The sequence below is a fragment of the Corapipo altera genome, unplaced genomic scaffold, assembly GCF_003945725.1.
Source record: "Corapipo altera isolate COAL_440 unplaced genomic scaffold, ASM394572v1 181b, whole genome shotgun sequence".
Taxonomy (NCBI): Eukaryota; Metazoa; Chordata; class Aves; order Passeriformes; family Pipridae; genus Corapipo; species Corapipo altera.
The window spans coordinates 552,915-574,399 of NW_020884963.1; the positions used below are offsets into that span (position 1 = coordinate 552,915).

General features: G+C 48.8%; 2 protein-coding genes across 3 annotated transcripts; one reads left to right on the forward strand and one right to left on the reverse strand.

Moving 5' to 3' along the window:
* The first annotated feature begins 28 nt into the window (after positions 1-28).
* On the forward strand, positions 29-1,945 carry ALKBH4 (alkB homolog 4, lysine demethylase). Its single transcript, XM_027664521.1, has 2 exons — positions 29-723; positions 1,167-1,945. The coding sequence occupies exons 1-2, from the start codon at positions 445-447 to the stop codon at positions 1,800-1,802; spliced, it is 915 nt and encodes a 304-aa protein (XP_027520322.1). The 5' UTR covers positions 29-444; the 3' UTR covers positions 1,803-1,945.
* A 5,379-nt stretch (positions 1,946-7,324) lies between these two features.
* Positions 7,325-21,147, reverse strand: ORAI2 (ORAI calcium release-activated calcium modulator 2). 2 transcript variants are annotated; one of them, XM_027664523.1, is made up of 5 exons: positions 20,998-21,147; positions 20,177-20,350; positions 17,656-17,701; positions 15,250-15,490; positions 7,325-9,813 (listed from the first exon to the last, which is right to left on the reverse strand). In XM_027664523.1, the coding sequence occupies exons 4-5, from the start codon at positions 15,475-15,477 to the stop codon at positions 9,268-9,270; spliced, it is 774 nt and encodes a 257-aa protein (XP_027520324.1). In that variant the 5' UTR covers positions 15,478-15,490; positions 17,656-17,701; positions 20,177-20,350; positions 20,998-21,147; the 3' UTR covers positions 7,325-9,267. The 2 variants fall into 2 exon arrangements, with proteins under 2 accessions (XP_027520324.1, XP_027520323.1); XM_027664522.1 differs by lacking the exons at positions 20,177-20,350; positions 20,998-21,147 and adding an exon at positions 19,517-19,602.
* Positions 21,148-21,485: the final 338 nt, after the last annotated feature.

The window sequence follows — 21,485 nt, forward strand, 5'->3', positions numbered from 1 at the left end:
GGGGGCTGCGGGGCAGGTGGGGACAAAGCACAGCCCCCCTTCCCCCCAGGGGTACTGTGGATTCTTCACCCTCCTAACGCCCCGGCTGCGCTCAGGAGCAGAGAGGGAGCTCACCTGAGCTCCACACATCACACTCATTTCCTACAGCTTAGCCTTGTGGCCCGGGCGATTTTTATCAACTTTCCTCATTCAACATTTATTGCTTATGACAAACCATATCTCTGCAGCCGGCCTGAGCGATGCCCACCATTAATCTCCTTGCACCTGTGGCCCCGAGGATTATCGGTTCTTCCCCTGTCTTTGTAGGATAAAGACATCACTGGTAAAGCAAAGTGGCTTCAAGCAAGCACCTCGTGAAAACAAAACAAAACAAAACAGGGAATAGTTGTTCCCCAGAAGCAGCTGTAACATTTCTCATGTCTGCAAGAATCCCGTACGGTTTTCATGCTGCAATATCAAGGTTGCAGTGGTAATAAATGGAAATGCCTTTATTGCTTTTTTTCTTTTCCGTTGTTATTTCCACAGGGAGAAGATAATTTCACTTACTGTCCAGCAACAGGCCTAGCTAAAGGAAATGAGCACTCGGAATTTGCTGGCTGGGCATTCCCCTTTCCAGGGGTGTTCCTGGTGGAGGAGTTCATTAGTGAAGATGAAGAGTGTGAGATAGTGGAACTGATGGATCGAGATGACTGGAAACCATCACAGTCTGGCCGAAAGAAGCAGGTTGGACTTCAGAAGCACATTTGCTCTTGGATGCCTCTGGAAAAGGAAAGATGTTTTCAGTCAAACCCCCAGATATTTAGATGTTTCGTTAAATGTCTTCCTTTGAAAGCTTTTCCTGAAATCAATGGCAAGAGTTACCTGTCGTTAAAATCAACTTCTTGGAAAAACACACGATAGTCAAAACAAACAGTATTTGATGGTTCATGTCCAGGCATTAAAGTTCTCACAATCTCCAAGGGAAAGAAGTGGGTGTGTGGGTTTGGTTTTACTTTACAAATCCAGCTCCAGAGAGATTAATGTACATTCACCGAGTCCTTTTGGAACCTGGTGACCAGGAAGAGATGAGAACAGAATCCTGTAGCAGCCACAGCCTCTCCAAAAAGGCTTGTCCTAGATTTTCCCTTTACACCAGCTTTTTTCCCCTCTCTCTTCTTTTCCAACAGGACTATGGACCCAAAGTGAACTTCAAGAAGCAAAGGCTGAAAGCTGATGGCTTTACTGGTTTGCCAAGTTTCAGCAGGAAGATCGTGGCACAAATGAAGGCCTGCTCTGTGCTCAGTGGTTTCTCACCTGTTGAACAGTGTAACCTGGACTACACACCAGAGAGGGGTTCTGCCATAGACCCCCACTTTGATGACTGGTGGCTGTGGGGGGAGCGTCTGGTCAGTTTAAACTTGCTCTCCAAAACCGTGCTCTCCATGTCCTGCGACTCAGAGGACACCATCCAACTGTCCCCCACTTTCAGCAAAGGGGAATTAAGCCCCCCCGGGTCCCTCGCACAAACATCAGCGTGCAGAAATTCGGGCGAGGAGGGAATGGAGGGCGTTGTGCCGCCGAGGCTGGTTCCCAGTAAGGAGGTGACTGTTGCTGTTCACTTGCCCCGGAGGGCGCTGGTGGTGCTGCAGGGGGACGCGCGGTACAAGTGGAAGCACGGGATCCACCGCAAGCACATCGAGAACCGCCGGGTCTGTGTCACGTTCAGGGAGCTCTCTGCGGAGTTCAGCGCCGGGGGAAGGCACGAGGAACTGGGCAAAGAACTGCTGGAAATAGCTCTTTCATTCCAAGGGAGGCCGGTGTGATCAAGGGGAAGCCCGAGTTGCATTTTTTTAGGAAATTTGTAAAACGGGGTACAGAATTTGTACGACCCGGTTTTTTTGTGTGTGTGAGGAACCAGGTGTCTGCAGAGAGAAGCTCAATAAAGTGGAAATTTGACAAACAGAAATAAGGGAGTGCAAGGAAGGGGTGGGCTTCAAAGGCTCTGCTGGGCAACGGGAGCTTTTAGGCCAAAGTCAGAAATGAGCTGTTGTATCCATTAGCTGCGTTTTAACAAAAAAGCAAACAGCCAGTTTCTAAACACTGAAGTGCTTAGAAGAAAGCAAGTTAGAATCATTAACTGAGCTGAAAATCAAACAGCCCTTGACACAGTTTTAGCCCAAGCCCTGCCACATATTTTAACCTTTCCTGGCCCACACGTGATACTGTCAGAGGGTTTTGAATGTTCCACCTCGCCCTGGGGGCACAACTATCTCTTCACCCTCCTCAGAACCTTCAGAGACCAGCTCCCAGGGGAGGAAGGTAAGCAAGTATCTCTCCACAGCTAGTACAACACACTGAGAACTAATTAATTATCCTTTGCTGAAGATTCAGGCTCTTAACAATGAGGATTAATCATAAATTCCGTGTGTGACCTGTATCTTCTGGGACCTAAGAGCAGCATTTGCAGAGGGCTGATGCCACTCTTCAAGCTTGGACAGGGATCAGACCAAAGGCCTGCACAGGCTGTGTTATTTTCTGATCATTTGTCATCTCTGAACCCCGCTGTCAGCTCTCAGTAGCAAGAGTCTGATTTTGGGAATAAGCTGGGCAACAGACTGCAACACTGGCAGCTATCATTTATTTTCCTGGCACCTCCAGCAGTCAGGTTTGAATCATGCCTCGTACCTAAGATTCAAGTAGTCATTTGCAGCAGAAGCTGATTTGAGGCCATCTGTCTGCTCTGAACAAACTTCTGTGCTCTTCAAAATGAAGTTGTGCCATGGAAGAAGTGTGATCCTTTAATAAACACAGTTGTGCCATGAAAACCATTCAGCACAGTCACACCTACAGCAGTAAAACACCGTGTTACAGTGCTGCCTGGCTTTGGTTGGTAAGGAAAGGGGACAGACATATTTACCAACAGGATCTCAGCATCCCTGCACTGCCGTGTTCTGCCCTAGAAGTACTTCCCTGGCACAATGCACAGGATTTACTGTACAGTAATGCACTAATGCCACAGGCACTGCCCTCTGCTTTAGGGACTGCAGGGGAGGGAGCTCTTTACCCCAAACCCTTACTAGAAATCAGTTGGGTCAATCAGGATATTTCTTATCAGTTTAAGCCAACGGATACAGCTACAGCTCTTTGTGCAGTGAACCAGGTTCAGTTTAGCCCTGTATTTAAATAGCTGTGGACATTGCCTACGTGTTAATTCCTGCAGAGATCCACAAGCAGGGCTGCCACGGGCAGTCCCAACCCCCAAACCTCCATCCAGGCGGGCTGGGGAGTGTCACTGAGGTGCTCCAGGAGTGATTCCAGCAGTCACAGCACGGCCTCTCTGATGGAAACCTGTCACTGCAAATACGAACAGGCACAGAGAGCTCTATCCCAGGAAATTCTGCGTAGGCTGCAACTGGAAGAAATTCTTCCCTGTGAGGGTGGTGAGGCACTGGCACAGAGAAGCTGTGGCTGCCCCTTCCCTGGAAGTGTCCAAGGCAGGTTGGAGGGGGCTTGGAGCAGCCTGGGATAAGGGAAGGTTCCCTGCCTATAGCAGGGGTTGGAACTGGATGATCAGCAAGGACCCTTCCAACCCAGCCCATTCTGTGATTCTCCAGCTCACTCCCAAAAGCAGGGGGTGCTCTCAAAACAGTAGTTCCTCACCTTTCCTGTAGCCTGGTGTGATCAGCACTGTGTGGCTGGAATCCATAGGGCTTTGGGAGCATGATGTTCCCAGGACAGCACCTGGAGCTGCCTTTGGAGCAGAGGAGCTTTGTGCACGAAGGAGGAGGAGGCTGTCAGCCTGGAGGAGCCCAGCACAGACACACAGAGGAAACCCAGGGCAGGTTCTCACAGAGCAGTCACTGCACTCATATCCTCATCACTCTTCCAGTTCCGAGCCTCTCCATCGATCCAGTCCAACTGCAGCAATCAAGTATTGCCATTAATGTTTGGCCCTAACTTCCAACACTCCCTTTTAGATTTATATTGCACTCTCAGCCTGCTAAAACACTTTCCTTGTGTGTACCTGCTGTTCCATTCTCTCTGCACTGGAAGCAGATGATGGCTCCTGATGAATCAGATTGCCACAATAACACATACACAGTGTTAGTTCATTTTGTGCCCTGCATTTGTTAGCTGAGTTTTTCTGCCTCAATCAAACCATGCAGGAAGCTGCTGCTCTTGCCAGAAAATTCCAGCTCTTCCTGGTTGGTATCTTAAATGTGAAAAAATGCAAATAATTAAATACTGAGCCAAAAACTGAGGGATTTGTCTCGATGGTTTTGAAGTCCAAAACTTAATCTAGTCACTACACTAATTGCTGGGTCAGTCTTTTGACATTTTAAACAGCCTCTTGGGCATCATCCTTAGATCAAAATGCAATTACACCCATCTGTTCAGTATTACTTTACAAAACTTTATGTACATTCTCTCCTAAAAAGCCAGAAAACAAAACAAACAAACAAAAAAGCCAGAAAACCCTGTTTTGCAGAGTTACAAAGCATTAACAAATTGACTGTCAAGTACCATAGAAATCCGAAAAAAGTACAAAGAGGTTTTAGTCTTAATTAATGAGCTCTTAAAAGTAATTTTGTCCACTAAGCTGGTATTATTAACATAAGACAAATTTTAATGGTCTTCTTGATATAGAAGTTCCTGTCACAGCTGTTCATCTCCTTAACCATCTCCTTAACCTCCTTGTAAAGCACATGCCAAGACCCAGACCCTCATTAAAAGGAAGCACGTCTAATTGTTATCTACTTGTGTATGTTAAAAGGAGAAGGATAATATCTGAGTGAGATTTTTTTAAAAAAACAAGGCAGAACTCAAGTTAACCCATAGAGGATGCTGGAGGACTTGAGCTGCCTTTCAAAAAATCAGTCTGAAATCAGTAAGAAGCACAAAACTGAGCAAGTTTATCCAGTTTCTCTCACACAGCTGGACAATAACTGAGATACATTCGTTGCTCTACATTAAATATTGTTCATGCAGAGATAAAACAAGAATGGACAAGGCTAAAATACAGATTTTTTTTTTTTTTCCTCTTAGCACTCATCACTGTCACAACCCTGGGCAGAAGGCAGCTGGACACACAGGGATTCAAGGGAACGCTCTCCAAATCCAGACAGTCAAATTACTGAAACTGCTTTGAGTCGGGTGCAGAGAAAAGAGCCTGAGAGTTAATCAGAAAATAACCCCCCTGGCCCAGCCTCGCCGGGAGCTGAATTTGAGATTGCAGCCTGGAGGGGGTGCTGAGGCAGCTATCTTAAAAGTAGATGCAATGAGATTTAGAAGATTAAGAAGCTGCAGCAGTGGGGAAAATCCAAAAAGCCTTTTGTTGTTTGTTTGAAGGCAGGGACAGGAGAGAAAGCACATTATGAAAGGCCAGAGGAGCACCTCCACCCCGCAGCCCAGCTCAGGTGTCCTCGAGGCAAGCTGGGCTTGCCCATTCCCACATCCCAGAGCCAGGGAAGAGGAAGGATGTTCTCTCTCTGCAGCTGAACCCAGAGCTCTCTATAAACACTCCCACATATCTGAGCGCTTACGGCAGCGCTCGCCCCACCCGGGGCTCTCGCACAGGATCGCTTTCATCCGTCGCGTGGAAACCCAACACTGCTCCATCTCTCCTGGTCATAAAGTCCCTCTGAGAGTCACATACCCACTGAAACAACGGGAGCCAGGCCTGCCCTGGGGTGATGTTAAAAATAGGGAGCTCACAGAGTGAGAGCTGCCACTAAACACGGCCAAAGGAGAACCCGACACTGCTCCGGCTCTCACCGCTCCCTCCGGCTCCCAGTCGTGCACTGCCTTTACTCCTGCTAATGAGGGAAGGAGGGAGAGGAGTTGCCTCCGAAATTACCAGGGCAGGTGCCTGGGAATGATATAAATTGGGCTGTACCCTTGTTTTTGACAGCTCCTTCCCTGTTGCAGGGTGGGCAGGCAAGGTCCCTCCAGCGCTGCAGTCTGCAGAGGCGTTTTTCTGCTGGGCAAAAGCTGTCCAAAAAAAATCTAGAGGAAGACTCAGGACTCTGGAGTGAGATCATGGCTGTCCCTCTGCTAAGCCGCAGAGCAAAAATTGGAGAAATGGCCCAAATAAGGTAATAACTGGTCCAGTGAGTCACAGCCCAAGGGGGCTGAGAATCAGGGCAACAGCCACCCCAAGGTGCAGCAGCCCAGGGCCCAAGGCTGGTACAGAAAGCCACCATACATGTCAGGGAGATCCTCAACACATGTCCCCAGCTGAGGGTGGAACCCTTGGGAGAAGCATCTCTGGGAAGGAATTGCAGGAACAGAGCCATGCAAAACCTGGGACACTCCAGGAATGACAAACGGACACCCCAGGAATGACAGAGAGGTGACAGCACAGGACAGACAAATCCAGACATGACACAGGCCTGCTGGGACAGCAGTGACAGTGTGGAAAGGCTGGAATCTTCATGCTTGACTGATGGGGATCCTGCTGACAGCCACGGGCAGCAGCAGGAGCAAGGATTTTCTAGTGCTGTAGCACAGAAACACCCACCTGGGCAACTACAACATCCCTACTCCTTCCTTTATGGATAAACTGCTATGGCTGGTACCACAGGTAACCTGTCTGCAGCACAAGTCTGGACCCGACAGAGGTGAAAATGTAAACAAGCTGAAGGAAGAGAGGCAGGAGCAAGAAAAGCAGATGCTGTTTTTGGGAAAGAAGAGGAGTTACAGCATGAAGGTGATCCCAGAGAGATCCCAGATGCCACAGTCACTGAGCAAAAATACTCTCAAGGGCTTCTCATGGAAGGGAGAACTCGGTGCCCAGAGAGACACAAGACACAGAGCTGCAAGCAAAGATGGGAAAGCATGTTATTATTCTGTTTTAAGTACATTTGCCCCCGGGACACCATCCCAAACCACACCTCAGACTCCCCCTGGAGTAAGGCAATCCCACTCCAGTCACAGATGCTCTGCCTTGGGACTGCTCTTGAATCCAATCCCACCAAAGCCTCAACGAGTTATTCTACAAAAATCAAAGCACAGTTTCTGCTGCATTTCTCCATTTGCTGAAGTTCATTATACTTGCAAAAAATTAAATTAACAAATTGGCTGTTTCCAAACGAGCTGCATTGCTTTCACAGCACTGTGTGCACACGGGGAAACTTTTCCTTTCAAATTGCAAAAATGGCTCAATGCTTTCCTCGACAACTTCCCGAGCTCCTCGGTACACAAGGGTATTATTACTGATGTTAAAGGAGAGTGCAAAGTACAGATGAGAGACTCGGCCCATCTGGTCTGGCTCTGGCCTCACAACAGAAATTCTCCTGAGGGAAGAGCCCACACGTGTAATACTAGGCAGAAAACTGAACTCTGATTTTGTTGTATAAACCTTTAATTTTTATTATGGTAAAAAGAGGAAGGGAGAGAGGGCGGATTCCTGGGGAGTTTGTATGAATTTCAGGACCACCCACTTCCTGGAGGACACTCCTCATTTTTTTGCATATGCACATGAGTACAGATTAGTCATTTAGCACACAAAGCCTATTTTTCTCTGCTGCACATCAGCCAATATGGTACATGCCAACTGCAGCAAGAACAGCAGATGAAAGCCACAGACACAGTGCTAAGCAACTTGTTCAGCAACGCTCACATTCGCATGTAAACATGAGAGATGAGAGTTGGTTTCCCAAGGCCCTCACCAGAGAGGAATACTGGGATAGTCTCACCCTGCTGCCCTGGGGTTTGCATGTACTCTCCGTTCTGGGAAGCTGACATGTAATAATACACTGCCATTAGGTTTCTCAAATCCCAGTGGAATAAGGGACCAGGGTTAAATAGAACATTACAAACATCCTTAATGATTTCAGAAACCTATAAGGCCTCAGAGACTCTGAAACTGCAGTTTTTGAGTGCAGAGGAGGAAATCAGCACAGGATCAGGGCCAAGAAAATGTGCTTATGCTTCTTGCAGCCCTGTGTGGCAGAAAGCCTTACTTTCCCTTCAAAGAGCTCATGATTGCAAAACACTCTCTTCCCTCCACAAAGTTACCAAAAATCATAAAATTGGGTTTTTTACAGAAGTTTTTCACCCACAAGGATGCTACAGAATTTACAAGCTTCCCTTGCTGAGCAACACAGACATGCAAGTGTCACTGTCTCAGCTGCTGAAAAAAGAAATGAGCTCAAGGGAAATGGATAGCTCTTTAATGGCACACAGCATTCCTGCCGGATCCAGCTCCATCAGGCTCGCCAGCACAGCTCCAGGTTCCACCAGAGGAGCTGCCTGCTTTGGTGGAGGGAGAAGGAAACATTCATTTCTGACAGAAAAATGCTACAGCCAATTGAGAAAAGCCAAATGATGGAATACACAGGACTGAGTTTGTTCTCTCCAGCAAAACAGGCAAAAGGCATCGCAGCAACACGTGAATGAAGAAGACACAGCAACAGATTCGTACGATATCTGCTGTCACTCCTTACCTCCTTGAAACTCGCTTTGCTAGTCCTTCAAAGTTTTGTCTCATTAAATTCCCCGGCACTGTTCTGTTTTAAGAATGTCCTTGTTAAAACTAAAACACCTGTAAGCCTTCCCTGGGCACTCTTGCCTCTTCTTGGGAAAAAACACATGATCTTGGCACTCATTCGATCTAAAGTGACAGACGCTGCTGAAGAAAGTACGAGAGAACTTCCCAGCCTCCTGCAATTCAAAATTCTACATCCCCAGCTGTAAAAATATAGTAAAGAATAGCAAGAAAAGAACAAAAAAAGCTAAGGCTGATTTCTTTCTGGTTATGTATTTATGGAATACTTGCTTTGGAACAATGGTGATCAACACTTTCAGTTTCTGTTGTGCTTTCCTGGATGTCCTTGAGTCAGCTGCAGGTACCCACGTTAACCAGCTCTGCTCTAGAAATGAGCAGCCAGTTAATCGTGGCTGCACTGACAGCCAGGGAGTTCTGACATGTAAGACAGGTCCTACACACACACACACTGGCTGTTTGGAAGCCGATGCAGTTTTACTTTTGGCAACAGAATATTGCATTTGTAAAAAATACAGATTTTTGGCTACCTGAACCAATGTTTAGGTAAAGTTTTGACCTTGAACTCCACGGCAGTGTCAACTCAAGTACCAAGTGTGTAGGACCAGAATCAGGCCAGAGACCCCAGCATGTGAAACAGCACTAGAACCCACAGCTAGAAATGGCAGGCAATTAGCATTTACATATTGAAGCCTCAAGACAATCCATCACTGGTGCGTCCCACCAAGTAGCAAACCAGGTGTTTTGCCCTCAGCCCCAGCTGAGGCGGCCTGCAGGCTCTGTCACACCACCTGCATGCCTCTGTCATGCCCATCTAACTGCACTTTCAGTTTGTGGAGCTCCTCGATCTCCCGGTTGTGCCGCTCCGTTTTGTGCCGCACCAAGGAGCGGTAGAAGTGAATGGTGAAGACGACAAAAATCAGACCCACGGGGACCATGATGATGGTGGAGACCAGTGCTGATTGCCACCCCGCGTGGCTGCTGGGCTTCTCCACGTTGGTGGTCTCGTTCTTCAGGATGGAGCCCACAGGCAGGAATTTTATCCAGCACAGCAGCACAACCTCCGCGAGGAACAGGAGGATTCCCAGGACGGTGGAGAAGCCCCAGGCCAGCTCGATGTAGGGGTGCATGCGCTCGTGGGGGGACTCGCTGATGGAGTTCAGGTTGTGGATGTTGCTCACTGCCTCCACGTTGGGCAGAATGCAGGTGCTGATGAGGAGGGCGAAGAGATGAACCGCCACGAGCACCGTCGTGCAGGCGCTGAAGGCGATCAGCAGCATCTGGGGGTACTTGTACTGCACCTCCAGCTGCACCTCCACCATGGCAACCTGGAACCAAGGAACAGAGAGCTGGTCAACAGCTGCTGGCTTTCCCTCTTTTCAAGGCTTCCGTCCAGGAAAGCATCTTTATTCAGGAAGAACACCTAAGGTCAAGTACACGCTCAGGCGCTTTCTGGAATGGCAGCCGGGATGGATCACTGCTGTTCCTCACACAGTCTGTGCCTTGGCCTTTGTGAGGCTCAAAGGAACACGTTTCTGCGCCGTGGGTTTCTAACATAACACGTCTCTCCTCGCAGCCACGAGCCATACGAGCTGCATCAACCCCAACACACAACAGAAGGAACTCATTAGACGGCACGTGGGGCGGGGAGGCAGCCGACAGCCTGCGAGCTCCCCCCCGCCCCTCACACCTTCTCCTTCCGCCCCTCACTCGCGGCGGCAGCGCAGGAAGTTTCGACTCCGGCTGCGTAAAGAAAAGCAAAACCAAGCAGCTCCTCTGGCCAGTGGCCAGCCAGGTTTTACTGTCCCCCCCTCCACGGGAAGCACGCAAGTTACTTTATAGGTTAAGTCAGCCCGTAGTTAAAATAGCTGCCTTCTATTCTCAGAACAGTTTACGTTTGGTTTTATTACAAATATGCCCAGATACAAGTTATTTATATCCTCAAATTTCTCCCTTGAGGGCTAATAACTTACTGATACACTCAGCAGAAGTGGACAGCTACTGGCTTATGGGTGTGCTCAGCAACTCAGAGAGGAGTCTCCTTCCCAAAACAAGAGCAGGTCTCTAAAGCTATTTTTTCTTTAATCAAATAAAGCTTAAGAAGCAGAATATGTGCAACAGAGCAGGAGGCTCTTCTGAGATCAGAACTAGAGTCCTAGTACAGGCCTGTTAACTGGTTTAGCATAAGAATTTGTACAATTACTTAACCTACCTGTGAAGTAAACCAGTACTTCTCTGTGATAGCATCCCTGAAAGGACTGCACAAACCTTTTTCACTAAGAGAAGCCACAAAAGCAGTGAACACAACTATCAAACAGTCCTCTCTAGCAGCTGGCTTGGATCTGCAGCTGCACTTCATGATTTGCAGAGATATTAACTCTCCTGGCAGCAGGCAAAACGTCTGGTGATCCCAGGGGACCTGCTGCTCCGGCACGGCACAGCTACATGGAAAGAAGCCACGCTTGGGTTCCTGACTCAGGGCAGTGCCTCTCAAGACCATCATGACAAGGCAAAGTCTGAACAAGCAGCTCAATTCTTGGACACTGAAGCATTTTGCAGAACTGATTCATGATTACTTTATCCAGACTTCACATGAGACACCCCCCGAGCAGCCATTTCGGGCTCTGTATAATCACCTGCACCGCTCACTCTGGCATTACTTGTTAATAATATTATTTAGGCACTGGAAGATTAGGGGTCTGCCCATGTTCTCCCTGTTGGAAGCCCTGAAAAGGATTAAAGGGGATGGAAGCCAGATGGCATTATTGCTGCCTTACCTGCATTTACTCTGAAACCATCAGCAGCCTGAATGAGGGGATCACAGTCAAGTCTGAACACATTTAGAATCATAGAATCAGCCGGGTTGGAAGGAACCTCTGAGATCATCAAGTCCAACCCTTAGTAGCAACCAAGACATAATATGTGGCAAATGGTCTACAAGCCCAGATTTATACTTTCAGAAACTATTTAGGATTTTAGAGACATGAAAAATACTGTGGCAGTTCTTGGATATTCCCGGCCTTTTGTCCTGATTATGAACATGTGGAGAGTTTACTTTGTTTGTTTGTTTTATAGGTTCCTGTTTGCAGTTTACAGTAGTTCTTGTTGTACAGCAAAGAAAATATTAACAGAGGATTGGCCTTCTATCTATTGCAAGGTCAATTTAATTAAAACACATTTCACATGGCCTTGTGCATGTTCTCTTTGCAGTTCCCCTTATATTGATTTGAGAGGGAGGAGATCAGACTTATTCTCTATGTACAATGAATTTGTACAGCGCTGTGGTTGCCAGTCACACCCCATCAGCCAGGAAAAGCTGCAGGTATATTGTTCATTAGTGGGTGCTGCAATAACCAGGGACGTGGTATTCAGCCAGCTGAATGGGAATTGTACCTGCTTGTTCAATTTATAGCTTTATATTAAAGCTGAAAGCCTGGCTGATGTCAACATATCAATTTCTGCTTGTTATCCTTCACATGAGCAGCACTTTTCAGCTAATTGGATGTTTCCTCCCAGACTAACCTATTCCCTAGGGCTGGCTTCAGCTGTGCAATGTGATGAATTTTTAACACTGACTGATGGCTCAGTAAGAGGTATTTCAGGGGAAAACATCAACAATCCAGATAGTGCAGTAAGGCAGAAAACCAGTTCATTTAACCCAGACAAGTGCTGAAAAGGTGAGTGAGCTCTGATTGCTTTACCCTGCGCAGACTGTCATGTCATTTCCTGACCGGGATAAGAGAAAGAGGACAAGCTGACATAACCCATTTAAAAATGATTAAATATGCTGCCTAGCCTGTAAAACTATTAATATGTCATGTTTGATACAATTATACTCTTTCATGCAACAGCCCTCTTATTTTAACCTCTTCTCAGAAGCCACTTTGCAAGGTTGAGCACTGTGCCAAGCCATGGAATATTTCAGCATAGCCTTAATTTTAAGCTTGAGAATCACCCTGTTGGACTCCAGGCTCACAGGACCGAGTGCTCAGAACATTTTAGAATTAAACTGCAATTAAATTACATGCAATGATGGTGGGTTTTAGACCAGTACAGCCACGATTATCCACAACAGAAATGATACTCATCTTGAGAAATTCAGACCAGGACAGATAATAACAGGCAAAAGGATGACAAATGGCTTAACATAAACCATGACACATTCACACAGATGGTTTGGCAGGCTGTAAAAATCACTCCAGTAGATCTGTTAGGGTTTTTGTTTTGTCTTTTTTTTAATCAAATACATATCCTGTAGCGACTGGACAAGTATTGAGAAGATGGATTAGCAGTAACAGCTCTTATTTCCATCAGGAAAATTATTAAGGAGGTCTCCTAAGCTCCTTCTTAATTTCCTTTATCTGCAGCCTCCTCGGGGCGAATGCAGTCGCCCTACAACCCATCTCCAAGCAGACGTGGCACTGGAATGACCCACATCCTCCTGATCTGCCCAACTCTCTGCCAGAAATACCAGAGATGGTAACGAGGAAGGTTTGCATTATTCTGCAGCCTGTCCAGAAGGAGCTGGATCAGAGCCATCGCCTGTTGATTAAATATCCATCAGCTCGCAATAATTTTCAGCCAATATGGAACTGGCTCGAATCAAACACACCGACAGGGAAGTAAATAAAGCAATAGCCAAGCCCTGAATGACATTTGTTTACATAGTTAAATGCACTCAAGGCTTCAGGGAAACTATTTCATGGAATCACAGAATCAGTTAGCTTGGAAAAGACGGTTAAGATCACCGAGTCCAACCGTTCCCCCAGCACTGCCAAGTCCACCACTAAACCATGTCCCTGAGTGCCACGTCTACACACATTTATCTCAAAATAACTTCTTTCATCAACAGCCAAATAGTTGCTCTCAATAGAGTAAACATCCGTGTACTAAATACCTACATGCCAAATTACCAGAGGAGAACCAACCCAATAGGAACAAATACCTCAGCTTTCAAAGGAAGGTCCAATTAGCTGGGAAAAAGCTTGCTAATAAAGAGAATTCCTTATTGCAAGAGATTTTATGTCTTACAGTTACTGATTTCAGGTGTACCTCTTATATGTTAGGCTGGTGGTCATAATTAACAGTATTTAGACCTGTATGTTTATCGGACTTGCATTTTAAACAGTTTAGAAAGAAAACAAAACCAGTGGTTAACTTTGTGTGTTTGCCAAGGACTTCCAGCAACTTTCTGTTGTGTGAGCTGAGAAGGCATGCTTTGTTTTCAACGCCCTGCAGTGTGGGTGGGCTGCAAGCCCCCGAGTCCCAGTGATGCCAGTGACAGCACAGCTCAGCAAGGACACCTCGTGTGACCATGCTGGTATATCAGTCCACAAGAACACAAAATGCTAATGTAATAACCATGTTAAAGAGAATGGTCACAAATGACTAACATGGAACTCCAGAGGCCCACAGGGCAAGCACATGAGAGGCTTTCCAGAGTAAGGAAACTGAGTGAAAGGAGTCTACAGGAGAGCATCCAGCTTTCTCAAAAGAAGGGACCTTCTGCCCTTGCAGCACACAAGTTTGGTCATAAACCAACAAAGACTTTGTGAAAAGCTTTTATGAGCATCTCTTGCACACAGAGAGTGGAGAGGACCCCCCCCCCCCCCAGCACCCCCCCCCCCTCCAGCCTGCCAGCTTCACTTTGGGTGACCAACTTTGTCATCCCAGACTGCTGAAATGTTATGGATGATTCATGGTCTGGGGGACTGGGGGAGGAAAAAGCAGCGGAAAAAGCTAAAATAAAACAAGAAAGGCTATCTGGAAAGATCTGTCTTCCCCTCACAGCTTCTGAGCTGCAGGATGCAACATCCTCACATCGCGTCCCACGCACCAGGCACTGCCCTCTGCCCCTCTGCTGACAGACCTCAGGAACAACCAGACCTGCCCATTTCCTGAGCAGAAAACCTCCCCCAAACTGGTTTCAATTCTCACTCCCAGTAAGCAAGAAGCAGAGGGGAGGTGAAGGGGTTCACACTGACACAGGAGAGCTGTGTTTTGTTAACACCACAGCTCGAACAGGCCTGAGCACTGGACCAGACTGTCTCTGTCTTGTTTATTTGCTTACTCCTGACATGGTTTTGACCTATGCAAATAGCTTCCAGATAACACCTGAGTGCAGCACAGCAGAAAGCAAGCACCAGGGATTACTTCCAATAGGCAGCACTGACAAAAATATACCAGGTTTGGCTCCCTTCAGGCTACAGAGCCCTCTGACAAGAGGCTCAGGGCCTTTTCTCACACCTCAGTGTATAACATGATCTCCCTGATCACGCTACGCAAACTTCACTTTGGCAGACTGCGACCCAACCTTATTTTAGACAGCATGACCTGAGAAAACACACACAGAAATTTAATTCAGGACCACAGCAACCACAGGGGCCTGGAGGAACTCCACGCCCATGAGCAACCTCACCCATGGGCAACCTCACACGTAAAGGCACCAAGGGATGAACGGCCTCAGGGCCAAAGGAGAGCTCAGGTCCTGGATTGTTTAGCATTGCTGGTGGAACACTTGCAGGTAGGGGATTAGTATTTTTAAAGAGCTGACTTGGGAGTGTGTGGGTTGTCTTAGCTCATGTATCAGTGCTGCCTTGAGAGAGCCAGCCTCAAACTTTCCAGCAGCAGCCGAGACAGATGCCTCCTGCCTCTTCAGGAAACAACAGTATGTCCTGATTCTTCCCAGGAGGAAAACGGCGATTAATAGATGATTTTAGAGAGCCAAAACCTTCGCAATTCAGAAAGCTATAAGACACACATACCATGGCAAATCCAGAGAGCAGAGCAGAGGTTCTGCTGGAAGCTTTCAGTTTGGCTCGGCTCAGGTACAATTTTCTCCAGGAAAGGGCTTGAACAGAGTGGTGGTTTGACGTGACCAATTCCAGGTAGCTGCGCCGGACCCAGTCCCGGTAATCCATGCCCTTCGTGCCAGGCTCAGAGCAGCAAGCAGGGGTGGAGGGATCCACTGGGACGTTTAATTCAGAACTCATGGTGAGACAAATGCTGAGGGAATAAAACAGTCACGTTCAGGCAGGCAGGACGAGCATCAACTACTGGAAAAGCTACGGTGGAACAAAGTTCCCCTTGGTTGGTGGGAAATGATGGACCAAATGCCATCATACTTGCAAGGCACAGAACTGAGAAAGGACAGTCCCTAATTGCCAAAAATGACCACAGGAACTAGGAAAGATTACACAGGTAAACCCAGAAACTACTCCAGCAGGAATTCAGGAAGGCTGCACAGCATCAGGCTTTTCATTTCAGAGCTGGCACCTCGACTTTGCCCTCTAATACCTCCTTGCTAATAAAAGAATTGTTTTACAGATGACACTTTGGCAATAGGACCCCTATCTTATCATTTTGTTTTGAGATGACAGTTCATTTTCCAGTGCATCATGGACTGGCTCCAAATGCACCTCCTAAGAGAACCAAAGTAACACTGATTCAGGGAGTCACTTTTTGCTTGTTCTTTGGAAAGTTTTTCTCAGTTAAACCATTGCTCCTCATAGCTCATTTTAGATGGGCACAATTGTTCTTCCCCAAACTCCCCCAAAAGGCACACAGTTGATTGCTGTGTAGGATTAACAAGTGAACTTCCCAAGCTTTTGCAGTGGGAAGTTCAATTTCCTGAACTGCTCACACTCCATTTATCAGCCACATCTGACCAAGAATCCTGTTCCCTTAATTCTACCAGTGGCTCTGAGCATGGGGAAAGGAAAAGACAATTCCAAGGGGAAAATGGAGCTGCTTCCAGGAAATTTCATCATCTTCAGATTCAAGAGATTACACTGAGAGATGTATGAAAGCAGCAAGAATATTTCAGGTGGTGATTGCCACAGAGCCAAGTGTGGGGTCCAAACCACCCTCCTTACACCACCACATCACCAGGCTGCTGCCAAATGGCTCTGGTGATCTCTGAGCCATCCATAGACACAGGGCAGGATCCATGGAATGTTTTGAGCAAAAAATTCTCAACTCTGGCAAACATCTAAAACTCGATGTTTAACTCGGCCTTCCAAAAAATGGAAACTATGGTTTTCCAGTTAATCCCCTCACTCACAACTCTGCCATTGACACTAGAGCTGCATGTTCTGGTCATAAAATACTCACCAGGTCCTAGCAGGAGGAGATGCCTGCCCAGAATCACACCTGGTGTGGTACTAATTAGTCCCAGCATCACACCTCAAGGTCACAGGCACCTTGCTGCTCACTCCCACCCCCCCCAGGTCTCCACATGCAGGGGACACATGGGGACAGCTAATAAAGCCATGGCTGCTGCGAGATTTGAAGAAGTGGCAAAGATCAAAAGGACATCAACTGCCCAAAACTCTGAATGCTGTCACTAAAAGGGAACAAAGCTGCTTCAGGCACAATAACAAAGATTACACTGCAGCAGCAAACAAAGCATTTGCAAGTCGCAAGACTGTCCCTCCTGAACACGGGGGGCTTTCAGGTACCAGCCCCCTCAGACATAATAAGGCTGGCAGCAAGAGCACAAGATCATTCCTGGGCAGTTTTTTACAAGGCCACCATTACATGGAGAACTCTAGGATGGCTCCTGACCTGCTCAGGAGTTTTCAAAATATTAAAAAAAAAAAAAAAAGGAAAGGCATAAAATAATATTCACACGACAATATAAGCAAAAGAGAATAAGAGGGACAAACCTTCCTGCTTGCTCTGTGTTTTCAGAAAAGGCAAGAATCACCTATTTTACAGAAGAAGAAAAAAGACTCCAGGGAGGAATGGAGGCAGAAACAGTCTGTGAGCAGCAAAATCATGAAGCTGTTTCCTGTGACAACATCCTGTGTGGATTCTGCAATGTGTAGCGTGGAGGGAATTTACAGACTTTGTCCCCAGCTGATACAGTGATGGCCTCTAGTCTGCCATTTATTTTCACAAAATACGTAGGAACTTTTTATGTAGGAAGCTTTGACCCCTGGGACAAATTCCATTGAAAAGACAAATAAATGCAGAGGTTACAGAGAGAGGGCAAGAGTACCCAATCACATCTGCTTCTTTCATTAGAAAAATAAGCTAAAAATACCACAAGGATGAATTTTCACTCTGGAGCAGCTCAAGAGATGTTCTCAAATAAGTAAACAACTTCAGAATAAAATCCATAAACACAAATGTAGCCCAAACAAGCAGTACCAGGATGCCAAACTCACCTTGCTAGCTGTGGACATGGAGGGACTGGGTGGAGGGCTCCAGGGGCTGAAACACAACAAAAGAAGCATTTTGCATGCACTCTTATCTGAAGCAGTTTTACTCTGGAAATACTTCTCAGATAGTTATCTGCATCCCGGGAGGGTTATTCTGAAGATTTCACGCTCCTGCCTTGCAAAGTTAAAGGTTCAGCACACTTGCTCTTACAGAAATAACTGTCCTACAGGGTTTTACTGCACATGGCTGCTGAGTTTTGGATGGAGAATGAGGACTTCCCCAGGAGACCTCTTCCTCTGCCAGCTCTGGCAAAGTCCATCCCAGCTGCGTCTTCACTCGCTTCCATTGCACCACTAACACATCTGACCCCACCTCATCTCACACTGGTAAGACAGAAACCTCTCTCTAATTGCTCCCTTACACTGATCTTGTTACCCTGCCCCAGGGAAAGCCTCTGCCATGCCTCACATCTCAGTGCCCTGCTGCAAGCACATGAGCAGGGATTTCTCCACAGCAGGGAACTAAGACGATGCCACCAGGGCGAGATATGTAGATCTGTCTTTGCAGCACTGGCAGCTTCCCTGCCTGGTTTTGGGATGCTGGTCCCCTCCTCAGACCCAGATTTCTGCCTCACACCCCCAGACTGGTCAGCGGGTTTGTACCAGTGCCTTTCTTCCTGGTATAACATCATCCAACCCCCCATAGGCCGTGGCTAAGCCAAACCCCAGGCCCTGCTACTGCTCTTCCATGAGCTCAGGCCCTCTTTGCTATGGGGAACCCCTTTCTATGTCCCCTTCTGGCTCGGGGCCCCCCATAAGCACCCTTGGGGTGTCACGGCACCCAGGCAGGGTGTGAACACCCCACACCTGTGACCTCGCTTAAGGCAGCAGGGGATCACCTCCCAAGCAGGATGTGATCCCTCACCCCATCACCACAGCTGGGATCCTACTCACAGGGCACTGCTTGAGCAGAGGATTTCTCCTTCTCCTTCCCAGCTACCCTCAGCACACGCTGGGCAGGATGTAAGGGAGGATCTCCCCTCCAACAGCACCCTCGGACAGGGGATCCCCCAGGCCAGGATAAGACCCACTCACAGGCAAATCCTTCCCCTCCAACGGCAACCTGGACACGTCCTCCCTAGGCAGGATGCGACCTCCTACCACTGGATCCCTACCCGGCATCCCAAGGCTCCCCCACATCTCCTCATGCAGGATGGGACCCAGTTGCTCGATCCCCTTTTCCAACAACACCCTGGGTCAGCGGCTTCCCGACTCCGCAGGTTGGACGTGTCTCCCCACTGCACCCCCGGAGAGAGGATCCCTGTCCGGACACATCCCCGGGAAGCCGGCCTGCCCTCTGCATCCCAAGGGACCCCCAAAGTACCGTCGGGCAGGACGGGACTCCCCTCCCTCTCAGCCCCACCGCCCTGGCAGGGGATAGCCCCCAGCGAGGCAGGATGACCCCCCAGCGAGGCGGGATGAGCCCCCAGCGAGGCGGGATGAGCCCCCAGCGAGGCAGGATGAGCCCCCAGCGAGGCGGGATGAGCCCCCAGCGAGGCGGGATGAGCCCCCAGCGAGGCGGGATGAGGTGCGTACCCCCCCCACCATCCCGGACGCGGGATTCTCCCTACGCGGGCAGGATGAGGCGCGTACCCCCCCCACCATCCCGGGCAAGGGAATCCCCATTCAGGCAGGATCAGACCAAGTCCCCCGGGCAAGATGAGACCTCCTCGTGCCGGTGGGCAGGAGACGCTCCCACCTCCGCACCCCAAACTCGGAGGGGATGCCCCCGCTACCCCAGAGTGCGGGGCCCGCTGGGGGGGAGCCCCCACCCCGGGGCGGGATGCGGGGCCGGGCCGTGGCTCACCGCGCTGCTGTCCGGGGGCCGGGCCGGGAGCCCCGGGATTGCGGGCGGGAGCAGGAGAGCCGGAGCTGGAGCCGGAGCCGGGATCGGGAGCCGGAGCTGGAGCCGGAGCCGCCTCCGCCGCTGCCACGGCAACGCCGGGCACGGGCCACGTGACCCGCAGGAAACGGGGGGGGCTGCGCCGCCACGCCCCCGCACGTGACCGCGCTCTGATTGGGCCGCGGCGCCGCCAGGTCACGCCCCCTCGGCGGCGGGGGCGGGGCCTGTGGTGGCGACCCCCGCCCGCTCCCCCCTTCCCCTGCGGGGCCGGGGCCGCGTTCACCCCCCGCACCCCGCGGGTGTTGGGGGTCCTCGACACTGGGGATGTGCTCAGCGGTCACAGAGGAGGGGCAGCCCCCAGCACCCGCAGCCGGGTGGGATGCCGGGGGTCGCAGCTCGTCAACGCGCATCTGACGGGGGGGGGGGGGGAATAAATAAATAAAAATCAGCTCTGCGGATCCCTGAAGTCACGGTCGGGCTGAAAAACCCCCTCTGGCGAAGGTGTTGGTGGGTCTGGGGCTGGCGTTATCTCTAAGTCTTGGCACAGAGAAGGTATTGGTGCAATGGGATGCAAATGTGCTTTTATTACAGTTGTTAATTACACAGCAAAAAGTCGCCACTTACATAAGTCAAAAGGCAGCGCTGCTCTGCCTCCGCTGGGCTGCAACCTCCTCTGGCTCCCTGGAATCCCGGCTGCTATCTCCCTGCACTCCTCCTCTATTGACTCAGCAGGAAATCCTGTATAAACCCATCAAAAGGACAGGGACAGCCTTATGGGAAAGAGAGGGAGTTCCTTCCCTGGAAATGAGATAAAGAAAATGCCGAAAGGCAGCACAATGGGTCAGCTTTATCACCGGGTAATCCCATCATCCTGAATTCCTTTCTGCCCGGGGGGGAGGGAAGAGACAGGAAAACACTTCCCAAAAACCTAATAAAGATACATTTTTTTATCCCGAGTGTGCTTTTCACCTCTGAGATCGGGAACACCTCTGCTCGGTTTCAGCACTAACCCTGCTGTCCCTCGGGGTCCCATGTGTAGAAATGGAACGGAGCAAACTTTAATCCCTGAAGATTAGTCTCCATCAGGGAAAGGAGAGGGACTCCTCTAGAAAAGCATCCAGAAAAAGAATTTAACATAAGCAGGTCAAACTCCCGGGCAGTTTTAAGCCTTTAAATTATTACTGCTTTGTCAGGGCCCTATTTGCAATAGGAAGCAGTTGTAGAGTTGTTCCTCATTTTTCTACACACGGGAGCACTTCCTTTTTTCTACTCCATGGATGACGTTTTCCCAGTTTTGAGGTCACAGAGTACCTGCATTTTGTCTTAACAAAGAAACATCCCTCTGAACCCCCCTTTGAAGTGCTTTTGTATTCTCAACGAGCTCGTACTGCCAGGAACAACCACAACATGGCAGAGTATTTTTTGGAACTCACAGCAACACCTACCAAATACAGCTCCTACTGCTACACTGAGCCACCCCGGCGAGACAGACCGTGAGGCAGATCCCACCTTCACCAACATGTTCTCTTTGCTGTTTGTGGATTTCACCTACAAACTCTGCATTCCTGCAAAATGGAGAGCATGAATAATTCAGCACGGGTGAGGATGGCATCTTAAGGAGGCAGGATGAGGCCACACACCCTGAATTTGTTCAATCACCAACATCTGCTCTACTTAATGCAGAACAGGATTTAGCTCAAAGGCCTGACAAGCTCAGAGGCAGAACATCTTAATTTGTGAGGCTCTCAGTTCTTCTCTGTCCGTAAAAACCACCCTCTTTTTATGGCTCATCGCACAGTATCCACAGGGTTTGCCTGCCCTAAGGGGGCTTCACATGAAGCAATGCTCATAACTCATCCCTCCACAGGGAAAATGCCAGGTGCAGAACATCCATCCTGCATCTGAAGTGCTCAGGAATGAAACACTGCCACAA

Coding starts and splice junctions, on each gene's coding strand:
- ALKBH4 (XM_027664521.1), top strand. CDS start 445: ATGCTGCAATATCAAGGTTGCAGTGGTAATAAATGGAAATGCCTTTAT. Junction 724..1,166: donor AGTCTGGCCGAAAGAAGCAG/GTTGGACTTCAG, acceptor CTTTTCCAACAG/GACTATGGACCCAAAGTGAA.
- ORAI2 (XM_027664523.1), bottom strand. CDS start 15,477: ATGAGTTCTGAATTAAACGTCCCAGTGGATCCCTCCACCCCTGCTTGC. Junction 9,814..15,249: donor TGCTCTCTGGATTTGCCATG/GTATGTGTGTCT, acceptor CCTTGGTTCCAG/GTTGCCATGGTGGAGGTGCA.